Raw genomic sequence first — 15,360 nt, forward strand, 5'->3', positions numbered from 1 at the left:
TGCTCATGAACAAGGCTCTGCAGCAGCGAGCGGATACACACATGCAGCTGTGCTCGTTTACCAGGTCAAACGCATTTCCACACTCATTTTTCGTTCTTTGCACTCTCTCCCATAAACACCGCCGCAAACTGACCCTTGACATTTTCAGTCATGGCCAACCCCAGCCGCCAACTCCCACCAGAACTCCTATCCTCAATCCTCGCCCACCTCCAACTTCCATCCCCAGCAATCATCGGCCGAGAACGATGGGAGCACCTCAAACGGCAGAATGACGAAGAATGCGGCACGACCCTAGATATGAACTCCGCCGACTACATGGCCAAACTCGCGACCAATGACGACCAGTACGCCGCCAGGATCAAGACTTTGTCTGCCGTCGCCCGCTCCAACAAGGCGTTATGCAAGATCACAACGCCGATGTTGTATAACATTTATCCTGGACAGAAACTCGCAGAAATGAAGAAGTTCCCGCGCACCCTTCGGAGAGCCCTGGGAAGTGCAGACTTGTCAAGCGAGTGGTGCTGGATCCATTCGCAGCGAGCTACCAGAACAACTGGAAGCACCGCGTGGCTCGTCTAGGTCTCAGCGCTCGACTCGTCGACGAATTCCAGAAGTTCGCCAGGGGAGACGTCCCAGACGCACAGGTCGGCTTCCTCCTCTTCCTCTGCCCGAACATCGAGATGCTCGACGTCTCGGCATCTTTCGATTGGCATATGGGACTCATGGCGCCGCTGTTTGCGGAACTGATGAAGCTGCGGCCGCACACGCTGTTTCGTGGTGATGGGGCGGTCGATGGCGTGGGTCGTGGAGAGAACTTCGAGTTACCATTGCGGAGGTTGAAGGAGCTGAGCTTGAGGATCTGTGATACGAATTATGTCGCCGGCACCGGGATGTTTGATGATTTGATACGGATGCCGGTGATTGAGATGCTGACGCTGATCACCATGCCGCAAGTCATCGGCAAACAGCGATTTGAAGACCACTTCCCTCTCACGCAGAGTAAATTCGAATTCGGAGTTCAGCAGATACAAGGCGGTCTTCATCTCCTTGGTCCAGCTGATAGGAGTTCTGGCCTTACCCTGTTGACCTCTCCTTTGAGGTGGCATCTTTGGAGTTTGCTGTTATAGAAATATTTGAGGAAAGAGATCTCATGTTAGGTGTAGCTGACATTTTATCGACTCATATACCCCGCCGCACAACTTGGCTTTGACCAAGGAGGTAAGAGGTGATGGCAATAAGAAATATCATGTTGGATAGGACTCACGAATTCTGGGTGCGCAAGCCAGCATCTTTCGGTTACTGGAGAATAGCACCGCCCGTTCCGATACCAATACCAATCTGCTTTGTTAGAAAGCCTTCGATGTGCTTCGAGTGCAGTGCGTCCACCGATGAGATTACGAGTAGCAGCATGAGAAAGACCTACTCGCCTGTTACTTTATTGGCACTCTCAGACATACATGTTACAGCGCGTAATGTGTATGTTTCTTCTGCAAGACAAGACGTCAACCCCAGATAGAATGCCTCAGGCATCAACGCGGAGGCACGGGAGAGTGAGTGAATGAATGCAGAGTGCGGGCCAGAGCCGCCTAAAGTAGCTACAGCAGAAATAGTGGTCTCGGTCTCGCCTGGAGATTTCGACAGGCCGAACGATGAAAACAATTGGCGCCCAGAATTCGCTGCCGAACGAGCATCGTCGCACCGCCCTCGCTTTCACCCTTCTTCCGCCGAGATGATGCCCGTCTACCGCTGCCTCCGGTGTATGCCTGGCGGAGGCGACGTTGTTCGTACGGAGAAAAGTCATGCGCTGCTTATGACTGCCAGAACGGCGCAGCCAGGTGCTGTTCTTGGGGCCAAACACGACGGCGACAATCCTTCCGCCTGGAGCTGCAGCGGCCAGCAAAGCAATCACCACTGCGAAGGCTGAAGCGAGCAGGCCAGCCAGACCCCACGTCGACCTGCGCCGCCCACCTCATAGAGCACACCTTAGCCTCAACACGGCACTTGTCCACACATACATCTCCTCTGCCTCCCTCGCTCCTCCTCCTCTCCGCAGCCTCGAGCAGCAGCAACCGCGACCGTCCATGGACACAGCATGAGCGGCGTTCACCGGTTCTTGAGTCGTCGAGACAAGAAGAACCCGCGACACTCGTCCCCGGGCAAAGTATGTCTCTCCCGCCTGCTGCACGTATTGATTGATCGATCGCATTGATTGCTGGCCACGCACCGCATGTTGCGCTGCTTGCCGTATCGTTGCTTGCACGCGAGCAATCAGACATATTCCCTACTGCCGCAATCCAAGTACAATGCGGCCCCCGATCGTCAACCGCTGCTCGAAATGTCCTCCCACCAGCGCCAGCGCTCCTCGACTCTCCGCGGGATAGCCTTGTCGATCTATGGCACAGCCCAGCGAACCCTGCGAAGAGAGAAGAGCCTATCCTCGCTTCTTACTGTCCACACTCGTTGCGTCCATCAGGCGTTGCTACAATTGGCTAACTCCCAAGGCACAGGATAAGGAGAGCAAGCACTCCTCCTCCTCACACTCCCACTCACGCCCTCCCGTACCCAAGCACCGCCCCGACCACTTCGGCGGCGTCTTCGCGATCGAAGATGGACCCAATGTCAAACCAGACAAAGATGAGGAGCGCAAGATCCAGGGCATATTGGAGCGATTGCGAGCGTATGGAATCGATACCATGGTCGAAGCCAACGCCCGCTATGCTCTGCGTCTCACTTCATCGCAAGGCGACGGCGAGGCGGCGTTCAGGCTGTTGATGCTCTTGCAAGAGACGTACGAAGGCATTGTCAAGTCATACAGTCCCAACACGAAGCTCCTCGGCGCCGTCAATAGGGAGTCTGTAACATGCTATCTCGATGCCCTGCTGTTCGCCATGTTCGCAAGGCTTGATAGCTTCGAGGCCATGCTTTACGACAGCTTCGAAGATGTACCCCGGAAGAAGCTTGCAGGGTTGCTGAGACTGTGGGTCAACATGCTGCGGAGTGGCAGGTTGATTACGGTGGACATCACGCGACACTTGCAGGAGGCGCTCGCAGCTTGTGGTTGGGACGATGCGGTTAAGCTCCAGCAACAGGACCCATCCGAAGCCTTCACCTTCATTACCGGAAAATTGGAGCTTCCTCTACTGACTTTGAAGATGGATCTCTACCACACGGGCAAGGAGGATCCCCAAGATGATCACAAGTTCGTCAACGAGCGTTTGCTCGAAGTCGCCATTGCCGAGCAGCCGTCTGACGGCAGCAATGTCATCACACTGGAAGACTGCCTCGAGCACTACTTCAACAATCGAATAGAGGTCAAGAGGCATCTGGAAAACCAGCGGCGCAATACGCTCAAGTCAGCCAATCTGAATGTGCTCGAGAATCCCACTAAGATTGAGAAAGAAACTGGCATCCACGTTGAAGTGGCAGAGATGACTGATCCCGACACGCCCATCGTACAAACACCTGTTTCGGACACGCCCGCAACTCCATCGCAAAGCAAGGACCCTTTGGAGCGCATAAGACCAACGAGCGGCCGAAAGCGAGGAGACAGCATCTTCAGCCAAAGAAAAGTCGAGCTCATTGAAGGAAGGGACCCTGAGAAATGGAAGCCGGATGGCCCAAATGCTCCTCCAGGGTCAGACCTCCCGACCAAAGAGCGTAAGCTCAGCACAAGGACGGAGGTTCTCATGCCGGCGTGGCAATTCTTCAAGTTGTTGCCATGGTACACAGATCACATGCCCACGTCGGATGCACAGGTTGCGGCGCACTTCTCCAAGAAGAGGCCGGTGTTGGGCATCTGCTTGAAACGCTATTCTTACACCAATACAGGACAGGCGCAGAGGCTGAACACGTACATCGACATACCGTTGGAGATTGCGGTACCCAACTTCGTCAGCGATGAGCACATGCAGGATGAGGGTCCATTGGTGGGGAACTTCAGGCTATTGTTGCAATCAGTGGTGTGCCACCGAGGAGTGTCGGTGCACTCTGGTCATTACGTCTGTCTTTCCCGCGGGTCAGCACTGAATGCGACAGACAGTCGACGCGGAAGTGATGATAGCGACGAGATCGAGGATCCTTGGATGCGTTTTGACGACTTGGCCAAGGACCGTATCACGTACGTGGATATTCGCGAAGCCTTGAAGCAGGAGACCCCGTACTTGCTCTTTTATCAAGTCCAACCCATCGGCGATGATGGGCATTCGATACACGATTTGCCATCGTATGCGGAAGCAACGAGTAGGGCTCAAAGTGATGTCAATCCATCCGAGAAGCCGTACCTTAACGAACCGCCTGGCAGCGAGAACGCATTGGAGCAGGTGCCCAGCTCTACGGCACCCTCGACGAACGGTGGAATCGGATCCGAGACGGCAGATTGGGCACCAAGACATGTGTCGGCATCGGCAAGAACCAGTCTGGACGTTGCGAGAGCACTAGATGGGCCGCGAGGGCGATCGTCATTCCAAGGAGACGAGCGAAGACGAAGCCTCGCTTTCGATAACTCGAGCGTGGCTGGCAGCGTGAGTGGCGGGAGCTTGCGTACCGATGCGACTGTGTCGATTCCTTCGACGCCAAATGAAGAGAAGCCGGACGAGAAAGCGACCGGATTCCTTGCTGTTGCCAACAAGCTTTCCAACTCATCCCGTCGGGGTAGTCGTCAGTCCAAAGGCTCTACCAGCAAGAGTCGGCCTCCTAGTACTGGCCCAGACAGCGGCTCTACTCGGTTCAGCTTGAATATGAGCAAGTTGACGCAGAAGATGAGCCGAGGCGAGAGTCAGGCGCCATCAGCTCCCGCCGTACAATCTACGGATCCATCTGGAGCTACTCTCACGGTAACAGAAATTCCTCCTGCGGACAATGAGTCGTCCGCACGCACCGAATCTCGACCTGCCAGTCGAAAGCCGTCTCTCAGCCATCCATTGCCGGCATCGCTTGAGCCTTCGACTAGAGAGAACAGAGAAAGCGTTGACACCGCTCGACCTTCTAAAGAAGAGTATGCGCCTTTGACCAAGAAGGAGAAGGAGGCGGTAAAACGGGCGAAAAAGAAAGCTCGCAAGGGCGAGGACGATCGCGAGTGTGTGGTTATGTGATATGAGCGTTTCAGCGGATTGATCGATGGTGGATGGGTGACATGATGAGTACATAGCGTTGGCGTTTGGGTAGGAGCTTTTGTCTCGACGGCAGAGCAGAGCAATGGGTGGTGAACATGGTGGTTGGCATGGCATTGAGGCGGCATGATACCACGTTTTGACTGATGCGATAATTTGTGGCTGTACATAGGCATGAAATGGAGCGCATTATGCTAACTTTCGAATAAGTAGAAATTTCGCTGCGAAGATAGAGGTCGGTACTATGTACTAATACTATCGAGGACTGTACGACGCTAACAAGGGGAGCACGACACGCACGGACACGAGAAGCAGCGTCAGGCGTCCTGTCCACCCTTCTACATGTAATGCGTGATGACATATGCTCAGAATAGCTGTTGCCTGAACAAGCTGCACCAGACTTTACTTACCCAGACAATACAGGTATAGTTCAAACACTTCGGAATAAACGCTGCACACTAAACCTGAAGCAAAGGCTTTTAGGACGATTGACCTCGACTTTTGCGCCAAAGAGAGTCTTTACTAGACATCTTCCCCTCTGTTCAACCTCACTTATGGCAGATGTTACGAGGACGGATGGAGGGCAAATGCAGCCACTTTTGGGCAGACGGAACCACCTTGAAGGCCACAGGGAAACCAAGAAGGAATGGTTACGAAAACCAGCTGTACCATGGATTCTTATACCCATCACGCTGGTGTCGGCAGCTCTGAGCAGTACGCTGGCCTCAAAGCAGACATTAATGCTCGACCTTGTCTGTCGCGACCTTCGCGACCATTCCGACAGTGACTGCAACTCCCCAAAAGTCTACACCCGGCTCGCCATCCTCAATCTTTCAATCGCCCTCTGCGGCAGCCTTCCCCTCATCTTCTCGGTGCCGTACTTGTGCGCAGTCTCCGATCACCACAGCCGCAAACGGCCTCTCCTGATCGCCATTGCCGGCATTACTGCCAGCGAGATGATCCCACTATTTGCGGCGACCTTCCAAAAGACCTTTCCGACATACCTCCTTCTGCTCGGAGCAGGGTTGAAGGGGAGTACTGGACATATTTTGGTTACTACGAGTGTTGCTGAGAGCTACCTCCGGGATTGCACCAGTGCTGCGGGTAGAACCAAGGCTTTTGCGTATCTGTACGGCTGTCTTGCAGCTGGGTCGGCCGCAGGGTCCTACGTAGCTGAACTTCTTGAGGAGATGGTTGATGGCATGGTAGCACGTTTTTCTGCAACGTTCGGGCTGGCTGTTTTGGCACTGGCGTTTCTGTGGCTGCTGGTGCCGGAGTCTTTGGCCGCAGAGGTCATCCCTCAAGACGATACACCACAGCCGACTGAAGAGCCCCGACGCTTGTGGTCTAGCCTCAAGTCTTTCAGCGACTCACCCAGAGCACGCAGAAACATCGTCTCACTTGCTATCATCGATACTCTCATCTTCGGCGTTGGTCTTGGAAGCGCCTCGATCATCCGCCATGCTTTTGTTAAGTTTGGCTGGGTTGCCGTCAAGCTGAACCGACTGACGATGGTATCCTATGCGGCAACATTTCTCGCGGACGCCATCCTTCTACCGGTACTTGTTCGAATTTTACGACCGGACGAGTCTTCCCAATGCATGAATCTCGACCTGGTTCTCATACGTGGCGCTCTCATCACTAAAGCGATTGGCTATATCGGGATCGCCATCTCACCTACCCCAATCCTGTTTCTCGTATCCATCGCGCTTGTCTCCTTCGGCAATATTGCGACTCCGGTCGTGCACAGTGATCTAACGAAGCATGTCGACCAGAGGAAGACTGCGCGGCTGCTGGGCGTCATTGGGCTCTTGCAGAAGTTGATGACGATTCCGTTTTCGGTGGTTTTCGAAGCGGTGTTCGATGCGGGTGCAGGGAGCGCCGTGCCGGGGCTGGTGTTTTTACTATTGGCGGCGCTATTGGGAGTGGGTGGTGTAGTCAGTCTGAAGATAGTGACGAGAAATATATAGATTAAAGCCGCGTCTCAGAAGACTAAGCTTAGTAATTGAGACCAACAGCCGACGGAACAGGCTCCGTACCAGCCTCACGGCGGCAGCATTGGCAATTGGGGAGGTTCTCCAAGGCCGAAGCTCAAAACGTAATGACCAGCGAATGACCACGGGTCATAGAGGCGCCTTCCGCCTTGACGCTGGCGGAACACGGCTAGGCGATGGCATTGTAGTGAGAGCACCATGCGAGCAGGGAAAGACGGAGATGGTTGCCAATGCGAGCCTCGCACTGGAGTTGCGAGGACGCAATCGATAGCAAGAAGGACATCTTGTCGATGATAGTGACGAATAGGGTGATGTGAGCAGTTTTCTCCTTGGGTGCAGACCAGTTCAGACCTCACCAAGCCTTACACCAGCTATCGGAGCGAATTGATCAGAAGCTTCCACGATGAGCTAGGGCTAGAAGGTACTCTCTACGAAGGCGAGTGAAAACGGGCTGTTCGTGGTGTTGCTCAAGTCGAAAATTTCTCGAACCAAAGCAGACATACCCTGGCAAGATGGAGACGATTTCGATCGGGAGACCAGCGAAATGGTACGATCTCAACGATTACAGCCAGAATGAAAGATACTGAAGTACTTGAGCTGCGGCGCGGAGATATCAGAGAGTTAAATCATGTATGCCAGTCAAATGTCGTTATTCGACAACGTTCGCAAGACGTCAAAGTGACCGCGTCGATCGGCCAGCGTAGCTGGGCTCTCGAAATCTGGTATGGCTTGTTCCTCGATGGAAATAGTCGCGCTTGGCAAGGGTGCTCCATACTTCAGAAGTAAGGATGAAATGGGCTCTGGCTGCCATCTGTACCAATCATCGTGATCGTGAGGCTTCACCGTTTCCTCGTTTTTCGTACAGGCGCCAGCCTCCAACAGTATTTTCACCACCGACAAGTGTCCCTGGTCGGCAGCGGCACCGAGCGCTGACCCGTATTTGCCAGCTCGTATGTTTGGATCGGCTCCTTTCTCAAGCAATCTAGAGATTATGGTCGTTTCACCGAGGAAAGACGCTGCTTCCAGAGCAGTACCATAAAGTCCGCCAACATGATTGACCTGGGCCTCGCTTTGCAGAAGTATCTCCTGCACTTCCTTGTAGTCGTTTGGAAGAGCACAGCTGACGCTCCAGCCTACAGGCATGCCGCCTTGTGCACAAGCAGCTTGCAATACGGATCCAAACCTTCCTCCAGGGGAATTTGGACTCGCGCCATTCGCAAGGAGAAGCTTCACGATGTCTAGGCTACCAAAGGCAGCTGCAGCTGCGATTGGACTCCCGAACTCGCCGCCAGATGTATTAGGATTCGCTCCATGCTCCAGCAGAAACCTCACAGCTTCCATTTGTGCGTCTTTCTTCTGCCGAACTTTTCCCTCCTCCCTGAATGCCATCTTGTCAGGAATACCACCGAACCATAGCGACGATATCGTCGCTTGGATAACGCACCCAAGCTCCGAAGGCGGTGCGTTGACCTCTGCTCCACCTGCAAGTAGCAGGGGGAAAAGATCAAAATGGCCAGAATGTGCAGCCGATTGAAGAGGGGTCATCGATCTTGATCGCTCCTCAAGTTGAGGATTGTCCTCTAAAGCTGCCAGTGTCTCGCTTCGGTCGCCCTTCATGACTGCACTGTGCAGCGTAGAGCAATTTTGTGGGTACTGCATCGTCGGGGGCGGGAGCATTGGCTTGTGATATTGCGCGGGCTCTGGTTTGTTTCTAAGAGGTATGCGAGACAGACGCCGACGTTAGAAGTAGGCGAAAGTAGTAGAATTTCAGAAATAGCGATTTAAGTCTATGTCTTTAGAAGTGTAACTAGAAGTACTTGTATAAAAGTATAGAGAGATATATATATATATATTAGGATCGGTTCGTTAATCCTAGAATCTTACTTAGTACGGGTACTAAGCTTAAGTCCTTAGTTAGAGCTCGTTAAAGAGAGAGAGTCGATAGACTACTAATAATCTAGTAAAGTAGAGGTTTAGGTATAATTATAAACTAAATAGTAAGATTAAATAGTAAGTTAAACGCTATTATAATAAGTATAATATCGTTCTCTATATATAAGAGAAGATCCGTCCTAATCTATATACTTAGTATACTTAGTATACTTAGTTACTCTATTTACTCCGTCCGCTCTATTAGAGCGTAAGCCCGACTAAGTAGTCGAGGCGGCTTAGTTACGTGCTACTTAGTTACTAAGTCGTATACGGTTTATAGCGCGTTAGAACCGTAATAATATATAGAAAATCTAGCAAATTATTCTTAAGAATTAGTTTAGATAATAATATTATAGTATAAAATAATTGACAGTATAATAAGTGAAGTAGATCGAAGACTTTAATGTCTTAATAATTCACTAGGTCTCGCCTGTAGCCGCATTGCGGAGTTCGGGAGTGATGCCTGAGGCATAGAGGACTTTTCCACAGGCCGTTTCGAATCCGCATCTATTGACGAACATTACCGCACCCACCACGATGGCGCTACAAGAAGTCACGAACGCCGTCATCAGGCGTATGCAATCATCTCAAACACCTCTCAAACAGGCATGGAAACTCCAATGTCTGAGGAAATACGCGACGGGCAATGTGCAAAAGGAGTTGGGCGAGCTGGAAGAGTCTGTCCATCAAGCAACACCATCGGAAGCAGCTGGCAAGATGATGTCGCAATACAATCCGGCTAAGAATGCGAAGCTGAGGAAGGAACAGTTACCATCTAGCAGGTATGATAGCTCGAAAGGGACTTGAACTGGAGATGTCCTTACAATCTTCCCACAGATACCAGTTTCGGCCTCCTAGATACTACCGCGGCCCTCTTCACCCCCATCAACCGCTGCCTTCCTCCGATCCAGCGTCTCGCGAATTCATCCCCGGTCCTTTCTCGCTTCCGCGCCTTCAACAGACCTACGAGTCTACCATTGCGCCCGATGTGATGACCCTCACTTATCAGCACTACCCACCTGGCTTCGAGAGACCACAAAAGGGGGAGCGATTGAGAGAATGGGTGGGAGACTCGCCATACTTCAAGAACAGACCGCGTCGTGGGCCGCGAGGATACGATGTGCTGCCTTTGCTTAGGAAGCCGATTACTTTCAGGAACATCCCAAAGTTGGAGAGAGTCACGGTGCATACGATGTTGAAAGGCGCGGCGGATGATAGCGCGTATCTACACGTTGCCGGGATGATTGTACAGAATATCAGCAATGTTCGCGTGACGACTCATGCTGTCAAAAAGAGCGTGGCCGGTTTTGGGTTGCGAGCCGGAAAACACGTGAGTGTCACGTCTGAGCTTTACGGCGAGGACATGTACCATTTCCTCAGCAAGGTCGTGGACGTGGTCATGCCCAAGATCAAGGATTACAAGGGCGTCAAGGGCAGTTCTGGAGATTCCTCAGGCCACATCTCTTTCGGTTTTACGCCCGAAGAAGTCGCCTTATTCCCCGAGGTGGAGGTCAACTACGACATGTAAGTCATGCCGCAACACATCGCAGTGGGATGTCTTGCATCGAATATATTGCTAAACTCCACCATAGGTATCCACCCAAGATGATCCCAGGCCTGCACGTGACGGTGCACACGTCTGCGACGACGGACTACGATGCACGAATGCTGCTACAAGCCATCGGCGTACCCTTTTATGGCAAGATGGTCGACTAGAAGTAGCTAGTTGCAGGACACCAAGAAAAAGCTCTACCTCGACGCGTGAAACATCTTGACACCCCCACGTCAAGACGTACCATGGAGCTCTCCATTTTATCACCACCTATAGCGGCTCAAGGCGGAGGAATAACTTGCGCAACGCCAACTACGACTGACGATGCCTGCATACGAATGCGAGAAGAACCACTTCCCAAAACCGCAGGCGTTTTCGTGACTCACAGTCGCAAGCCACTGCGTGCGCTGTTTGTTTGCTCACCAACAGAGGCGTAAATACGCGAAGGAGGCCCGCCACAGGCGCGAAATCCAGCTGCCTGGTGGAGTTATCAGCGCGGTGATTGATGGAAGTTCACCGGGACACGGACGTGGAGGTTGGATGTAAAGCCGACCGCCGCACGCCGTGGAAAGTCCGCACGCACGCGCGCAAATACTCGCCGACACCACGCTTTCTTGCATGCAGGATCAACAGAGCTTGCCTGCGCGTGTGGTCGGTCCCCCTGGTCGGACTTTGCTTCGTACGATCTGATTAGATCAAGCGTCATGGCTAGGCTGTGCTTGTGAGCTCCATGGAGCGGAGTGCCTGGTTTGGGTGTGTGGGATGGATGGATGGGATGGTATATACATAGGTCGTTTCGTTTCCTTCTTTTTCTGTTTGGATATTTTCGTATACACCCAAGCCTTTTTGTTGTTTTATTCCTCAGGCATATAACCTTTGCTTGACCTGCTCTTGTATTTGGCAAATGCTCAAGAGACATTTCGCAAAGAACATCAAGCAAGAATACCAACAACACACCACCACAACAACAACAATCAACAACAACACTACCTCCACTGTCGACACCATCCACCACCAAGAAACCACACTACTCACCACTCCCAACTCACCCTATCAACCCTCAAAATGGCAACCTACCACCTCACCATCCACCAACTCCTCGAACGGCTCTCGCACGACGACGACAACGCTGCTCCTGCCGTTCAGTATGACCATCACGCCGATACTACTTCTTCCTCTGAGGGAGTTGCCACTAATAAGAGAGGAGGCAGCGGCATGAACAAGCGATCCGACTCGGTCATCTCGTGGGGGAGTGAGAGCGAGAGCCGTGAGGCGGAGGAGATTGATTTCACTGGGTTCTTTGGTGCGAGACGGTGAGGGGGTAAGGGGGATGGAGGGAAGAATTATTACTCTGCTCAATACTTGTGGGGAGAAACTCTACTTCGGGACTCGATGAGCTGTTCTCAGCAAGGAGGGTGCTTGGGATGTACGACGATGACGACGAGGAAGCTCAACTCATTCGGGAAGAAAATCTCTATGCTACCAGGCTGCCTTGCGCTGGTTTAGATGGTTGAAATCCAGTCCTTGGGTTGAGACGAGAGCCGGGGAGGAAAAGAGGGATGGAGCGCGCGGACACCGACCCCCTCGAAAACTCCACTTCCAAGGCACGCAACAAGGGAAACATCTTGTTCTCGCCTCAGCCGATGACACGGGCATGGATGGCACGGCGGAAACGATATGTAGCAAGGGGCCTCCCGGGAGTTTGACAAGGTCTGACAAGGCTGGGACTGGGTGGAGATTCGGATTCGGGCATATCGAGAACCCGTGTTTTCGCTAGGCTGCCTGTGGTGTTTGTCAATCGAGACGGATGAGGGAAGGGAAGATACTGTGTGCATTGGGAGGGTTGGAAAGATAGGCTGAGGGAATAGATAGATGGTGGTTGTTGTTGGGAGGGAAAGTTCCGATGCTTGAGGTTGAGTTGGTTCAAAGTTGATGAATGAGTGGTGTGCTCTTCCTCTCATGTGCTCTCTCGTTGACCCCCGAATTCACAAACATGTTGTTGTGTCTCAATCACTCCCCAGTTTCTCCTTTTGCGCCTTCGCTGTCGTTATATCGTTATTGGTCCAACCCTCCTTCCGAAACTCCACATACTATTTCTTACACGAACGCCTCTTCCCTCGCCATCTCAAAGCCCTACAAACAGGCAACCTCATCCCCACGATCATTACCATTGCTAAGTCGCAGGATACTGCGCCCCTCCATCGTCCTCAAACGCGCCCACCTGCGCGCCGACAAAATCCCCCGGATTCAGATTCCAATCCTCAAACGTCCACGCCGCAATCTCATCCAAATCCAACAACGTCGGATCCGTAGGTCCCATCTCCGTCGCCGCCGGCCCCTCGGGATAATACTCCAACATGCCGTGATGCACACCCGGCTTGGGTTGTTGAGAAGGCGGCATCGTCGTGGGGATTTGCGAGGAAGGGTTATCTTCCTGACACGCCATGATTTTGTAGTACGGACGGGTGATTTTATCGACGGCTTCCTGCATGTAGACGATGCGTTTGGAGGGGTCCTTTTTCGATTTGACGTAGCCGTTGGCGGCGAGGAGGATCCATAATTGGCGCTGTTCGCGGCCGAAGCGGATGACTTTGTCGGTGAGCATGTCGATGGCGTCCGGGATGAGGCGCGAGGCGGTTTCGTCGATGGCGCGGGAGAGGGCGTCGTCGGCGTGGGGGTTCATGGCTGCGATGTGGCAGAGGGAGAGGGCGGCGCGGAGCTGGTCGCAGCAGAGGAGTTCGAGGGCGTAGATCCCTTTCGAGGTGAGAGATTTGTGGCCTTCGAGCATTTTGGTGGCTTGTTCGATGAGGACCATGCGGGAGAAGTCCTTTTCGGCTTTGGTTTCGGCGACGCGGAGTTGGCGGTCGTGGAGGACGAGGAGGTATTGGCGGAGGTTGAGGGAGAGCATGACGGTGGGGATTTGGGCGCTCGAGCCGATCCATTCGGGGATCGATTGGAGGTGGGCTTCGACTTCGTCGGTGTAGCGTTTGAATTCTTCGAAGTGCACGGGTTGGCGGATGTTGTTGAGGTAGTTGTTGAGGTTTTGGCGGAGGATCATGGATTCGCCGGCGAGGGAGAGGTAGGAGACATTGTTGAAGTCGTTGGGGCGGCGAAGAGCTGGGAGGTGTTGGGTGGTCTCGTCGATATCGTCATCGTGAAGGTGGTTTGGTGATGGGCAGTCACTTTGTAATGCCCAGGGTGATGAGACCATGCCACGGTCGAATGCAGCTTGTAGCTCGAGTTCTGTGACTGCCGCCCACACTCTTTTGCGGAGCTCTTTATCCAGCAGAGCTGTAGGCTTTCGAATAAGGTCTGGCGTCCGATGTAGACCTGCTGCCATGCAGAATCTCAGTAGGTGGCCCGAGTCTGTCCAGGTCCTCTTCGACTTTCGTGCGGCGACTTGCTTGGCAATGAGTAGCAAAACACGGATCTGGAAGTCCAAGGCCACCACATGTTTCTGGCTCTGGGTGAGTAACCAGTCATCCACGGCCTGGATGTTGACGACCGCCTTCTCGCGCGCGGTAGAGCTGTTGGCGGTGTATAGCCATGGTTGCGCGGTGGTCAAACACTGCGCAGCGGCTGCCATTACAAGCACAAGCGCAACCTGACGTACGTCGGCATTAGCAACATCTTGCCATATCTTGTTGTACGCTTCCCAGAACGTCGGTAGGTGTATGACATGGTACAGCGTGCCGTAGCTATCCAGATATATCTCCACCAGCTCGTCCATCTCCGCTTTTGTTGGCAGTAACGCCCTGAGATCTGCGTCTGTCGTCGGGCCATGCTTCGAGCCGGCATAGTTCGTTCGACCCTCCAGCGCGCCCATGTCTTCCTTGATCCTGGACAATGCAGGGAATTGCTCGAAGGTCTCGCGGGTAAAGCCATGCAGTTCTGGGATACGAGCGATCAGCGCGCCTGGATGTGTCTGTCCATGGAATTGAGTCTTGAAGGATTTGCCACGCAAAAGTGTTGTCTCGCGGTCTTGGACAGGCGCAATACCTTCACCTCCAACCATTGACTCGGGTGTTGGAGGTATTCTTCCGGCTTTGACGGGCTGGCCTGCTTGTGTCAATTGGGCCTCCAACTGTTTGATTCTGCCATCTTGATATTCGATTCGAGACAAAAGGTCGCCAGTGGGACCGGCGGGTGTAGACATGCCTATCGGTCGACTGGAGTGTCCATAGAATGGAGGCTGTTTACCGACAGTTGAGACCGGCGTTGGCAGGCCTTCGCCTTCTCGTATTGGGGCATCAGCGGCATCTTCGAGGTATAGGCAATTTGCAGCTTGGCCAGCCTTAGTACAACGTCCGCACGCAGGAAGAGCTCGGTCGCATTGAAGCTTTCGTCGTCGGCAGTCGTAGCAAGACAGCACTTTCCGGCGTCGCTTTCGGTCGTTGCCATTCTGACCGTCTGGAGACCTCTCGCGCGGGAACCTTCGACCTTCTGGCAGAAACGGATCGGTAGGCATCCTGTTCGACACACTGCGAGCGGCGGGAGTAGTATGAGGCCGCAGACGGGACTGGGCGACAGAGGATCAAATGCTCAGCTCGGGTGGATTCCGGAAGCCTGACGCCTGGGCCAGCGTCGAACGATCTGATAAGATGGTCGCCACTCTCAGGGACCGCCGATGCGTAATGGACAGGCCAGCTTACGTAGATAGTGCCAATGGAGGGATACACAGACGTGAGGGATGGCGAGGTCGCCGTTGTTGGGAGGGAAGTTTTTCTATATCCGAGCCCTCCGAGCGCTTCGGCCGAGAGTTGACAGGGAGCGC

At 53.3% G+C, this 15,360-nt stretch overlaps 6 protein-coding genes across 6 annotated transcripts; 5 read left to right on the forward strand and 1 right to left on the reverse strand.

The window, feature by feature from the left end:
* Window positions 1-150: 150 nt before the first annotated feature.
* On the forward strand, window positions 151-1,127 carry M409DRAFT_18986 (uncharacterized protein; the record flags this gene model as incomplete). Its single annotated transcript, XM_033804728.1, has 2 exons — window positions 151-368; window positions 455-1,127. The coding sequence occupies 2 exons, from the start codon at window positions 151-153 to the stop codon at window positions 1,125-1,127; spliced, it is 891 nt and encodes a 296-aa protein (XP_033671903.1).
* A 965-nt stretch (window positions 1,128-2,092) lies between these two features.
* M409DRAFT_64005 (uncharacterized protein) lies at window positions 2,093-5,090 on the forward strand (the record flags this gene model as incomplete). Its single annotated transcript, XM_033815876.1, has 2 exons — window positions 2,093-2,161; window positions 2,568-5,090. The coding sequence occupies 2 exons, from the start codon at window positions 2,093-2,095 to the stop codon at window positions 5,088-5,090; spliced, it is 2,592 nt and encodes an 863-aa protein (XP_033671904.1).
* Window positions 5,091-5,662: 572 nt separating this feature from the next.
* On the forward strand, window positions 5,663-7,078 carry M409DRAFT_18988 (uncharacterized protein; the record flags this gene model as incomplete). The annotated part of the gene is made up of 1 exon (XM_033804729.1): window positions 5,663-7,078. The coding sequence occupies one exon, from the start codon at window positions 5,663-5,665 to the stop codon at window positions 7,076-7,078; it is 1,416 nt and encodes a 471-aa protein (XP_033671905.1).
* A 2,493-nt stretch (window positions 7,079-9,571) lies between these two features.
* M409DRAFT_64009 (uncharacterized protein) lies at window positions 9,572-10,750 on the forward strand (the record flags this gene model as incomplete). The annotated part of the gene is made up of 3 exons (XM_033815877.1): window positions 9,572-9,816; window positions 9,872-10,558; window positions 10,627-10,750. The coding sequence occupies 3 exons, from the start codon at window positions 9,572-9,574 to the stop codon at window positions 10,748-10,750; spliced, it is 1,056 nt and encodes a 351-aa protein (XP_033671906.1).
* A 901-nt stretch (window positions 10,751-11,651) lies between these two features.
* M409DRAFT_51252 (uncharacterized protein) lies at window positions 11,652-12,363 on the forward strand (the record flags this gene model as incomplete). Its single annotated transcript, XM_033811754.1, has 2 exons — window positions 11,652-11,899; window positions 12,093-12,363. The coding sequence occupies 2 exons, from the start codon at window positions 11,652-11,654 to the stop codon at window positions 12,361-12,363; spliced, it is 519 nt and encodes a 172-aa protein (XP_033671907.1).
* Window positions 12,364-12,759: 396 nt separating this feature from the next.
* On the reverse strand, window positions 12,760-15,054 carry M409DRAFT_18992 (uncharacterized protein; the record flags this gene model as incomplete). The annotated part of the gene is made up of 1 exon (XM_033804730.1): window positions 12,760-15,054. One exon carries the CDS (start codon window positions 15,052-15,054, stop codon window positions 12,760-12,762), a length of 2,295 nt encoding a protein of 764 aa, XP_033671908.1.
* Window positions 15,055-15,360: the final 306 nt, after the last annotated feature.

Source organism: Zasmidium cellare (assembly GCF_010093935.1).
Source record: "Zasmidium cellare ATCC 36951 unplaced genomic scaffold M409scaffold_6, whole genome shotgun sequence".
Taxonomy (NCBI): Eukaryota; Fungi; Ascomycota; class Dothideomycetes; order Mycosphaerellales; family Mycosphaerellaceae; genus Zasmidium; species Zasmidium cellare.